The following is a 12,500-nucleotide window of genomic DNA, read 5'->3' as shown; positions in this document are numbered from 1 at the left end:
CCCAGCGCTCATACTCAGTCCTGTAACCCCAGTGCACATACACAGTCCTGTAACCCCAGTGCTCATACTCAGTCCTGTAACCCCAGTGCACATACACAGTCCTGTAACCCCAGTGCTCATACTCAGTCCTGTAACCCCAGTGCACATACACAGTCCTGTAACCCCAGTGCTCATACTCAGTCCTGTAACCCCAGTGCTCATACTCAGTCCTGTAACCCCAGTGCACATACACAGTCCTGTAACCCCAGTGCTCATACACAGTCCTGTAACCCCAGTGCACATACAGAGTCCTCTAACCCCAGTGCTCATACTCAGTCCTCTAACCCCAGTGCACATACTCAGTCCTCTAACCCCAGTGCTCATACTCAGTCCTCTAACCCCAGTGCACATACACAGTCCTGTAACCCCAGCGCTCATACACAGTCCTCTAACCCCAGAGCACATACACAGTCCTGTAACCCCAGTGCTCATACACAGTCCTGTAACCCCAGCGCTCATACACAGTCCCGTAACCCCAGTGCACATACACAGTCCTCTAACCCCAGAGCACATACACAGTCCTGTAACCCCAGTGCTCATACACAGTCCTGTAACCCCAGTGCTCATACTCAGTCCTGTAACCCCAGTGCTCATACACAGTCCTGTAACCCCAGTGCTCATACTCAGTCCTGTAACCCCAGTGCTCATACACAGTCCTGTAACCCCAGCGCTCATACACAGTCCTGTAACCCCAGTGCTCATACTCAGTCCTGTAACCCCAGTGCTCATACTCAGTCCTGTAACCCCAGTGCTCATACACAGTCCTGTAACCCCAGTGCTCATACTCAGTCCTGTAACCCCAGTGCACATACACAGTCCTCTAACCCCAGTGCACATACACAGTCCTGTAACCCCAGCGCTCATACACAGTCCTGTAACCCCAGTGCACATACACAGTCCTGTAACCCCAGTGCTCATACTCAGTCCTGTAACCCCAGCGCTCATACTCAGTCCTGTAACCCCAGTGCACATACACAGTCCTGTAACCCCAGTGCTCATACTCAGTCCTGTAACCCCAGTGCACATACACAGTCCTGTAACCCCAGTGCTCATACTCAGTCCTGTAACCCCAGTGCACATACACAGTCCTGTAACCCCAGTGCTCATACTCAGTCCTGTAACCCCAGTGCACATACTCAGTCCTGTAACCCCAGTGCTCATACACAGTCCCGTAACCCCAGTGCTCATACACAGTCCTGTAACCCCAGTGCTCATACTCAGTCCTGTAACCCCAGTGCTCATACACAGTCCCGTAACCCCAGTGCTCATACTCAGTCCTGTAACCCCAGTGCTCATACACAGTCCTGTAACCCCAGTGCTCATACTCAGTCCTGTAACCCCAGTGCACATACACAGTCCTCTAACCCCAGTGCACATACACAGTCCTGTAACCCCAGCGCTCATACACAGTCCTGTAACCCCAGTGCACATACACAGTCCTGTAACCCCAGTGCTCATACTCAGTCCTGTAACCCCAGCGCTCATACTCAGTCCTGTAACCCCAGTGCACATACACAGTCCTGTAACCCCAGTGCTCATACTCAGTCCTGTAACCCCAGTGCACATACACAGTCCTGTAACCCCAGTGCTCATACTCAGTCCTGTAACCCCAGTGCACATACACAGTCCTGTAACCCCAGTGCTCATACTCAGTCCTGTAACCCCAGTGCTCATACTCAGTCCTGTAACCCCAGTGCACATACACAGTCCTGTAACCCCAGCGCTCATACACAGTCCTCTAACCCCAGAGCACATACACAGTCCTGTAACCCCAGTGCTCATACACAGTCCTGTAACCCCAGCGCTCATACACAGTCCCGTAACCCCAGTGCACATACACAGTCCTCTAACCCCAGAGCACATACACAGTCCTGTAACCCCAGTGCTCATACACAGTCCTGTAACCCCAGTGCTCATACTCAGTCCTGTAACCCCAGTGCTCATACACAGTCCTGTAACCCCAGTGCTCATACTCAGTCCTGTAACCCCAGTGCTCATACACAGTCCTGTAACCCCAGCGCTCATACACAGTCCTGTAACCCCAGTGCTCATACACAGTCCTGTAACCCCAGTGCTCATACACAGTCCTGTAACCCCAGTGCTCATACACAGTCCTGTAACCCCAGTGCTCATACTCAGTCCTGTAACCCCAGTGCTCATACACAGTCCTGTAACCCCAGTGCTCATACTCAGTCCTGTAACCCCAGTGCTCATACACAGTCCTGTAACCCCAGTGCTCATACACAGTCCTGTAACCCCAGTGCTCATACTCAGTCCTGTAACCCCAGCGCTCATACACAGTCCTGTAACCCCAGTGCACATACACAGTCCTCTAACCCCAGAGCACATACACAGTCCTGTAACCCCAGTGCTCATACACAGTCCTGTAACCCCAGTGCTCATACACAGTCCCGTAACCCCAGTGCACATACACAGTCCTCTAACCCCAGAGCACATACACAGTCCTGTAACCCCAGTGCTCATACACAGTCCTGTAACCCCAGTGCTCATACACAGTCCTGTAACCCCAGCGCACTTACATTGGAGGAGGTAGTGACGACGTTTCGGGCCGAAACCCTCCTGTCGTGATGGAGGTTTTCGGCCTGAAACGTCGTCACTACCTCCTCCCGTAGATGCTGTCTGGCCTGCTGAGTTCTGCCAGCATTTTGTGTTTTTACTTATTTCCTGCATCTGCAGATTAACTCGTGAGGCCTATAAGATAATCGTCTGTCCTGGGGATAAAGGCCTGTGTGTGTGGGTGGGAGCGAGGGAGGAAGGAACGGGCTTGCTTTGCCATTGTTGTTGTGTTCTGCCAAGCACAGTGGGCAGGCGTGTTGGCGCTGGAATGTGTGGCAACACTTATGGGCTGTCCTCAGCACATCCTTCGGCCGTGTCAGTTGTTGACGCAAATGGTGCATTTCACTGAATGTTTCGATGTACGTGTGAGAAATGAATCTGGATATTGAAAGGTCTACTCGGTACTTGTCCATCATTTCCTGAACATCAGCGTGGAACGTCACAACACAACGAGAACGTCTTCTAGTGCCAGCAGACACTGGTCTCCACTTGTCTCAGAGGTAGTTTGTTTTGATTGCTGCCTTGTCTATCAACTGGGACACAGACTAAGCCCCACTCGGTGTAACATCCAGTAGCATTCATGTCTCATGGTTTTGTGACCAATATTCATTCTTCTATACACATTATAAAATACATTCTAGCCCGGTCAAATTGCTGCTAGTAACAGGGAGGTTACTGTGCACAGGATAACGGTAACTGCGACTCAAAAAGTACATCAGTGGATGCAGCACCAGAATTCCAGACAGTTCTCCAGGAGAGTGAAACAGTCCGAGGCCTGCGTACGCTCTCACTTGGGTATTATCTGAGCTTTCTCCGATGTGGTCTCCTCTGAGTCCTCAGCTTCCCCGGGCTCAGACAGGGTCATTCCCACAGCACACTCCTCAAACACCGGCCCTTTACTCCTGAAGCTCCCGGCTGGGGAGGTGGCTGTTCTGTCCGGAAAGTTCTGGGTGGGTTCACTGGCTGGAGGTCTCTCAGAACCAAGTCTGAAGATACCTTGCAAGTGGTTTATCAAGGCTCGGCTTCTCTTGCCAGAGTGGTGGTGAAAGCTGTACATCTGCTCCATCTCCGCAGCCTCCGAGATGACCACGGCAGTGGCATACTCTTGGGGACACCTCCTGTTGCCTGGTCCCTCTTTGATTTTCACTTGAAACCTTTTCCTCAGGTTGAGCACAAAGTAGGCGAGGCCACTCATTATCAACATTGTACCTGGAGAGAGATGGGAATTGTCAGATTCCTGACGTTCCTCACACTAATCAGCACAAAACTCTCCATTCTGAGTTACATAGAACCTAGCACAGCACAGCACAGTCCCTTGGCCCACAGTGTTGTGCCAGTCTTTTAACCCACTCCAACATCAATCTAACTCTTCCCTCCCACATAACCCTTCACTTTTCTATCGTCCATGTGCCTATGTGAAAGTCTCTCAAATATCCCAAATGTATTTGCATCTACCACCATCTCTGGGAGGCTGTTCCACATATTCACCACTCTCTGTAAAATAAATTTCCTCTGACTTCCCCGCTATACTTACTTAAAATCACCTTAAAATTCCATTTCCGCCCTGGGAAAAATGTCCCTGGTTATCCACTTGATCTCTGCCTTTTATCATCTTGTACACCTCTATCAGGTCACCTGTCATCCTCCAAAGAGAAAAGCCCGGGCTCACTCCACCTATCCTCATAAAGCACGCCCTCTAAAGCAGGCAGCATTCGGTGAGAAGGGCAGCTCGGAGGTTAGAGTGTTGCCTCTGCAGTTTGTGCGCTCTCCCAGGGCCCACGTGGGTTTTCTCTGGGCGCTCTGGTTTCCTCCAGCATTGTGAAGGCTTGCAGGGCCAGTGTAAACTGCACCATGTGTGTGAGTGGTTGATTCTGCGGGGAGCTGGTGGGAAGGTGCGGAGAAATGGAATTCGTGTCGAATTCCAGTAAGTGACTGGTTGGTCCCTTTGTAGGTTTTCACAAATAAAATGACAAGGCATTTTATGTATAAGAAAAGAAATGTACAACTCATTTATTGGTCTTCAAAAAGCTGAACATAAAGCTACGGTAAAACCCAGTTCTGTAATTATGTCATCATGTCAGAGCAGCCTCTTAAAATTTAATGCCAACCCAAAGTCAGTGGTTGTGGATTATGTACACTTCCACAGTCACGTTACTCTACGCCTTCACTGGTCTCAGAGATATGACCCATCACAAACCTTGCTATCACGCCAGAGAATAATATCGTGCCCTCCTGCACAGACTGAGTACGGTGGGGTCAAAGAGATCAGCGAAACTACTCACAGGCCGATAACTCATTGAGGAATACACTCACCCGGAATAGTCGCATGCCAGATCAGAACCGGGTGTAGGAAGCACGCCACAGACAGGAAGACGAATGTGAGGAACTTCTGAAAACCGTTGGGACGGACAGCTTTCTTCCACACGCTCCAAACCTTGCTGTCTGCTGTCTGAAACACATAGCTAAAAGGGTTGTAAGGAAAAAATTAAATTTGATTCCTCCTTGGCGAGTGTGTAACACAAACTGGAAACTTGTAAGGCATAACATTATCAGTCTGGGATGTGGGAAAGTACGAGGGAGCCAACCCACCGGGGAAAGTACGAGGGAGCCAACCCACCGGGGAAAGTACGCAGGAGCCAACCCACCGGGGCAAGTACGCAGGAGCCAACCCACCGGGGCAAGTACGAGGGAGCCATCCCACCGGGGAAAGTACGAGGGAGCCAACCCACCGGGGAAAGTACGCAGGAGCCATCCCACCGGGGAAAGTACGAGGGAGCTAACCCACCGGGGCAAAAGTTAATGTAAGACTTTTGGATGGATCTTAAAGAGTATAAAAAGGGGCAATTTCTTTCTGCAAGAAGGACCGTTCTCCTGGGCTGGAGATAAAGACAAGGACATTGAGAGAGGGGGAGAGAATGATGGAAATGCTGTCAGTCATCTGTGCTTCCCTCTGTCTGGAGTCTGGTCCACACCTGCTGGTAGAGTGAGCATGCAAAGTGCTTAACTGGGAAATGGAGTTCAAACGATGGCATCCTGAACTCAAGACGATGCAGTTCATGGCACAAGGGAAGACGCAGAGTTGGACAGAGCCTGATTCTTTCACATGTGTGTCACCTTGTATCAGCTGCTGTTAAAGGACATGTGGACTTTTCGGATCCTCTTCACTGGGAGGGAGGTGCGAGTGTGGAATGAGCTGCCAGTGAAGTGGTGGACTTGAGAGAAGGGAACACCAGGATAGGTACTTGGATGGGAGGGGTATGAAGAGATACAGTCCAGGTGCAGGTCGATGGGACTTGACTCAATAGCAGTTCAGTGCAGACTAGGGCCTGCTTCTGCACTGTGGTACTGTACGACTCTGTGATTTTCACATGAATACAGTGCCCTGCCTCCTTTGTTTCTCGTGCTGCTGAATTAGTAAAGAACAATTTGTAAAACTGTTTTCGTTACAAGGGTAAATGCAGCATTTTAAATCTATTGGTGATAGGGGAGAACAGATAAGAAATCAGAACAGCTTTTTCTTGCTGCTGGATTTTAACATACATTTTACCATGAACAATTTTCACTCCAATATGTGTAATATGCAGAAACGTTAGTGCCACAAACATCAGAGCTATAACCTTCCTCGTACTTGCTGCGTGTTTACAAACTACTGGCGTGTCTTTTCACAGTAAATTTTTAGCATGTGGGTAGCTGGCAATTGCTATTGTACAGAGCAGTACTGTCCGAAAGCCTTAGGCATGTATACATAGTGAGGGTGTTCTGAGCACTCAGCTCAGTAGTATTAAGTTTTATTTGGTATCTGGGAAGTCATAATATATGGTACCGTGCAAAAGTCTTAGACACTCTAGCTATATATACATATGCCTAAGACTTCTGCACAGTACTGGAGGTGGTAAAATTGTCCAAGAGCCCAGTGAATCCACAATGATTGGGTGACATTTCTCATCGAGGACATGCTGAGCTTAAGGTTCAGTTGTCTATTTTGGAAAAGACTAAACTTAGAAAGATGAGAGGGCACCTGTCCATCTGTGTGCATTTGAGAAGCTGGGACAAGAGAAAATAAATTGATAAGCATGGGAAATTTTCAGATTAAACAAAGACCGAGGGGATTTCTTCCCTCTAAGATCGAGAGGATATCTTCCCTCCATCCTGTTTGCCAGACTAATAGCTGCAAATGTAAGCAGGCTTTGCCCAGAACTCTGAAGACATATAATCTGAATATAATTTTTGACAATCTTTACTTTTTCTGTCATTCCCAGTTTACAGAAGAGGCACGATGCAGACTACTCTGAGCTCAAGGCTGGTGAGTTCAAGTTGCTGGGATAGTTTCATGTAACGAGTGACTGGTTAATCAGCAGCAGAGAAGAGATCGGGTCCAAGATCCCAGCTGCAGCAACTTCACCATGTTTATATTCCTCGCTGGGAAATTATGATCTGTGCCAAGGTTAGTTCCTGTTGTTGAGGGTCACATGAAGCATTGGGACCAACGACATCTCTTAAGTAAGTGAGCTTCTACTTACGGGCAGTGGTGGGCAAGAACAATGTCAATAAAATACGGGCTCTCCAAAATCGCAAGCACTGTTGCTGCAAATCTTAACAGAAAAAGCAGTGTTAACCTTTTAATCTCTCACATATTACTGACACAAACAAGAAAACCTTGAACTGATGGAAGTTCATTAATATACTCACAGCAAGTAAACGGCCAGTTTAGCGAACTGCCCTTCAACTGCAGTAACAATTCCAACGCCGAGGAGCACTGGGTGTTGAGTGGACAGAAGACACGTCATTAATTATCATTTAGGAACAGTTATTACCCTTCAACCACCAGACTCCTGAACCAGTGCGGATAACTTCACTCACTTCAACACCGTGAACTGATTCCACAACCTCCAGGCACACTTTCAAGGACTCTACAAGTCATGTTCTCAATATTATTTAATTTTTATTTGCACAGTTTGACTTCTTTTGCTCATTAGTTGTTTGTCAGTCTTTTTTGTGTGTCGTCTTTTATTGATTCCATTGCATTTCTTTGTTCTAGTGTGAAGGCCCACAAGAAAATGGATCTCAGGGTAGTATATGGTAGTAACTTGATAATAAGTTTACTTTGTACTTTCTTCCTCTAATCAACTAAACTCATGAGGCTTCATCCAGATTGATGGAACTGACCTTCGAGCAAAGATTCAGCTTCCAAAGGGAGGTCCTTGACTCAGGGTCAGGATTGGGTTCCCTCTGGGTTGCACCTTGACCCAATGTTGGCATTTATTGGAACTGAAGGCTGTTTGTATTCTCATATCACAAACAAGAGGCCAGGAACTACATAATATGATGGAGATTATTCTGGTTATCCATTCATGGTGGCACCATTACCCCAACAGGGACAGCAGTGGTTCAGACTTCCAGCACTGACACTACAGAGAAACTAGAGTCACAAAGTCACAGAGCAATGTAGCACAGATATAGCCCTTCAGCCCAACCATTCCCTGCTGTCCACAGTGCTCAACTCATATGTCCCGATTCGGCCGGGATCTCTATAACCCCCGCCTCGTCATGTACCTATCCAAGTGGTTCTGAAATAATACTATTGATCCCACTTCAATCACATCCTCTGGCAGCTTGTTCCATATAATCACCACCCTCGGGGTGAACAAGTTGCCCCTCTGGTACCTTTTAAGTCTTCCCCTCTCACCTGAAATCTGTGGCCCCTAGTTTTGAACTCCCCTTCCCTGGGGAAAAGATTATTGCTATCTCCTTTTTCTATGCTTTTCTACGCCTTTTAAGCATTTCTCATTCTCCAGTGTTCCAAGGAATAAATACCGAGTCTGGCTGACCTCTCCCGCTGCCAAACCCTTGTAAATCTTCTCTGTAAAGGAAATGATGGGTGAGTTGTAAATGCAATTCCAACAAAGGAGTAAATAATAAACAGAACAAATAAAGTATGTTTTTAATCTGCAGAGGTCCGATAACACGGTGCGTGATCATGGCACCTGATGTCAATGACGCTGCTCCAACGCTAGGTGGCGGCGTGTGACCGTATTTCCCACCATCCGCCTGCTGGGCACCGAAGGGACAGTTTGAGACGAAGCCAAATCTATCTGCTTTGTACAGATGAAATCTCTCTCCATCACCAGACTTTTCAACAGCTGTGTGCTTTCTAACATAAAACTTCAAAAGCCCCCTCCTACCATGTTCACATGGCAACATATTCTGCTATACATTTCTCTCCATCTTATCCCCTCGAGTGAGGCTCATTCCAGGGCTTTGAAGAGGCAAGTAATCTCTGGTTGAAACTAATCCTTCTCCCGTTTATCATGTCTTGTTGCTTTGTGTGGGGAGGTCATGTCTTGCAAATTTCCTCAAATTTTATAAGTGATGTAGATGATTGAAGAAGGTAGGTCTGTGGTTGTTGTCTACATGGACTTCAATGAAGCATTAGACAAGATCGCTCACAGCAGGCTGATCCAGGCACATGGGATCTATGGAAACTTGGTGGTCTGAGTTCAAAGTTGGCTTGGCCATCGAAGACAGAGGGTGGTGCTGGAGGGGTGTTACTCTGACTGCAGGTCCGTGGCCAGTGGCGTTCTGCAGGGATTAGTGTTGGAACCTCTGTTGTTTCTTATATAAATGATTTGGACAAAAATGAAGATGAGCTGATTAGCATGTTTATAAATGACGCAGACGCTGATGGAGTTGTGAACAAGGTTGACAAGAGATTCTGCAGGATGTGGATCAGTTGGAAATGTGGGTGGAGACATGGCAGATGGAGTTTAATCAAGGAAAGTGTGAGTTGCCGCACATTGGGTGGTCAAAGGAAAGTATATGTAAATAGCAGAATCCTTAAGGAGTATTGATATACAGAAGGATTTCCTGGAGAAAGTTACCAGAAGCCTGATGTCTGCAAGTTCGAGAGTCCACGGCCAAGGAATGGAAGTTGGTGGCCTGGAAGCAGTGTTGTCCTGGGTGTGTGTGTGTGTGTGTGTGAGTGTGTGTGTGTGTGAGTGTGTGTGTCTGTGTGAGTGTGTGTGTGAGTGTGTGTGTGTGTGTGTGTGTGTGTGTGAGTGTGTGTGTCTGTGTGAGTGTGTGTGTGAGTGTGTGTGTGTGTGAGTGTGTGTGTGTGAGTGTATGTGTGTGTCTGTGTGAGTGTGTGTGTGAGTGTGTGAGTGTGTGTGTGTGTGTGAGTATGTGTGTCTGTGTGAGTGTGTGTGTGTGAGTGTGTGTGTGTGTGTGAGTGTGAGTGTGTGTGTGTGTGTGTGAGTGTCTGTGTGAGTGTGTGTGTGAGTGTGTGTGTCTCTGTGAGTGTGTGTGTGAGTGTGTGTGTGTGTGTGAGTGTGAGTGTGTGTGTGTGTGTGTGAGTGTGTGTGTGAGTGTGTGTGTGTGTGTATGTGTGTGTGGGGCTTGTTTCGTTGTTGTCGTTTTGTTGACGTTGTGTTGTACTGAATGATGTGAGGCAACACTTGCGGGCTGCCCCCAGCTCATCCTTATGTCGTGTTGGTTGTAAATGCAGGTGAATCATTCCACTGTGTGTGTTGATGCACATGTGACAAGTAAATAAATGAATGTGACCCTGTTGTAAAGGGATAAGACCAGTAGACAAGCGGTAAAGATCACGTGGCACACTTGCCTTTGTTGGTTGAATATAAAAGTTGGCAAGTTATGTTGCATCTGTGGTTTGTAGTTCTGTCTACTCCATCACAGGAAGGATGTGGAATTGGAGAATGTTGCCTGGGTTAGAGAGTACGAACAGTAAGAAGAAATTGGACACACTTTAATGATTTTTTTCTGGGCTGAGGGGAGGCCAGATGGAGGTTTATGTGTGGCAATAAAAGGGTAGAAGGTCAGAAACATTTTCTAAGAAGTGTGAAAAACTGTGGGACATAGGTAAAGTGAAATGGGGACGTTTATTTTTTTATTTAGAGGATTAATGCGGAATAGGCCTTTCCCTTTCCAGGTCTTCAGGTCATGCCACCCGGCAACAGCCGACAAACCCCGATTTAACCCTAATCTAACGGCTGAAGCAGAAACGATCACAGCATCTGAGAGGCTTTGAGACAGACACATGAACTGGTAGTAACTGGAGGGGCAGGTGGGTGAGTTTAGTTTTAATTGACACAATATCTGCTAGCACAGATATTGTGGGCTGAAGGGCCTGTCAAGTCAAGTTTATTGTCATTTCAAAGATAAACTGCTAGTACGGTACACAGTAAAAACAAAACAACATTTCTCCAGGACCATGGTGCTACATGAAACAAAACAAAACTACACTAGACTACGTAAAGCAACATAAACTTGGACAGGTTGGGTGAATGGGCAAATGTATGGCAGATGCAGTTTAATGAGGATAAATATGAGGTTATCCACTTTGGTGGCAAGAACAGGAAGGCAGATTACTATCTAAATGGAGTCAAGTTAGGAAAAGGGGAAGTACAACGAGATCTAGGTGTTCTTGTACATCAGTCAATGAAAGCAAGCATGCAGGTACAGCAGGCAGTGAAGAAAGCTAATGGCATGCTGGCTTTTATAACAAGAGGAATTGAGTATAGGAGTACAGCTGTACAGGTGGGACCCCACCTGGAGTATTGTGTGCAGTTTTGGTCTCCAAATTTGAGGAAGGACATTCTTGCTATTAAGGGAGTGCAGCATAGGTTCACAAGATTAATTCCCGGAATGGCGGGACTGTCATATGTTGAAAGATTGGAGTGACTGGGCTTGTATACACTGGAATTTAGAAGGGTGAGAGGGGATCTGATTGAAACATATAAGATTATTAAGGAATTGGACATACTGAAGGCAGGAAGCATGTTTCCGCTGATGGGTGAGTCCAGAATTAGAGGCCACAGTTTAAGAATAAGGGGTAGGCTATTTAGAACAGAGATGCAGAAAAACTTTTTCACCCAGAGACTGGTGGATATGTGGAATGCTCTGCCCCAAAAGGCAGTGGAGGCCAAGTCTCTGGATGCATTCAAGAGAGAGTTAGATAGAGCTCTTATAGATAGAGGGGTCAAGGGATATGGGGAGAGGGCAGGAACGGGGTACTGATTGTGTATGATCAGCCGTGATCACAGTGAATGGCGGTGCTGGCTAGAAGGGCTGAATGGCCTACTCCTGCACCTACTGTCTATTGTCTATAAAAACTGCACTAGACTACAGACCTGCACAGGACCTGTTCCTGGGCTGTCATGCTTTATATTATATGAAGACCTGGCAGCAAATGATAAATTAGTTATAGTTTGTGTCAAAGCCCCATGAAATACTTCCTTCACTTTTGTCAATAAATGACAACCGATGTGCCAATGATAAGCAATGGTATAACACGACTTTTATAGTCAGAGATACAGTTCAGTAACAGGCCCTTCCAGCTTAATGAGCCCACACCAACTCGTTACACTCACGTGACCAATTAACCCACTAATTCATACATATGCCTTCGGACTGTGGGAGGAAACCGGAGCACCCGGACGAAACCCACGGGGAGAATGTACAATCTCCTTACAGACAGTGGCAGGAATCGAACCACGATCCTAGCACTGTCATTGCGTTATGCTAACCACGATGCTACTGTATTATTACCTGTGGCAATGCTGACTTGAAGATTCTGTATTTATGTATTTTCAATTCAAAGTTCAAAGTATTTATAACCAAAGTATGTATACACCAGATACCAAGATTAATTTTCATGTGGGCATCCACAGTAGAATAAAGAAATAAAAAAAATTGAAGAACAAAAGAGACTGACAAGCATCCAATACGCAAAGCAATAGAAATAAACAAATACTTACAATAATAAATAAATAGTAGATAAATAACATCAAGAACGTGAGGTAGAGTCTTCTGAAAGTGAGTCGATATGTTGGGGAATCAGTTCAGAGTTGAGATGAGTGAAGATTTTT

At 46.7% G+C, this 12,500-nt stretch overlaps 1 protein-coding gene across 1 annotated transcript in view; it reads right to left on the bottom strand.

Annotated features, from left to right (window-relative positions):
* Positions 1 to 2,616: 2,616 nt before the first annotated feature.
* tmem72 (transmembrane protein 72) overlaps positions 2,617 to 12,500 on the bottom strand; it is a 27,207-nt gene continuing 17,323 nt past the window's right edge. Inside the window, exons 2-5 of the mRNA XM_059946797.1 lie at positions 7,306 to 7,372; positions 7,137 to 7,208; positions 4,930 to 5,078; positions 2,617 to 3,825 (exon numbers count right to left, since the gene is read on the bottom strand). Coding sequence (XP_059802780.1) covers positions 3,404 to 3,825; positions 4,930 to 5,078; positions 7,137 to 7,208; positions 7,306 to 7,372 — 710 coding nt within the window. The 3' untranslated portion in view covers positions 2,617 to 3,403. The remainder of the gene's footprint in view (positions 3,826 to 4,929; positions 5,079 to 7,136; positions 7,209 to 7,305; positions 7,373 to 12,500) is intronic.

Source organism: Hypanus sabinus, chromosome 21 (assembly GCF_030144855.1).
Source record: "Hypanus sabinus isolate sHypSab1 chromosome 21, sHypSab1.hap1, whole genome shotgun sequence".
NCBI lineage: Eukaryota > Metazoa > Chordata > Chondrichthyes > Myliobatiformes > Dasyatidae > Hypanus > Hypanus sabinus.
Note: the sequence above shows the minus strand (reverse complement) of the source record. Positions and strands in the feature narration are given on the sequence as shown.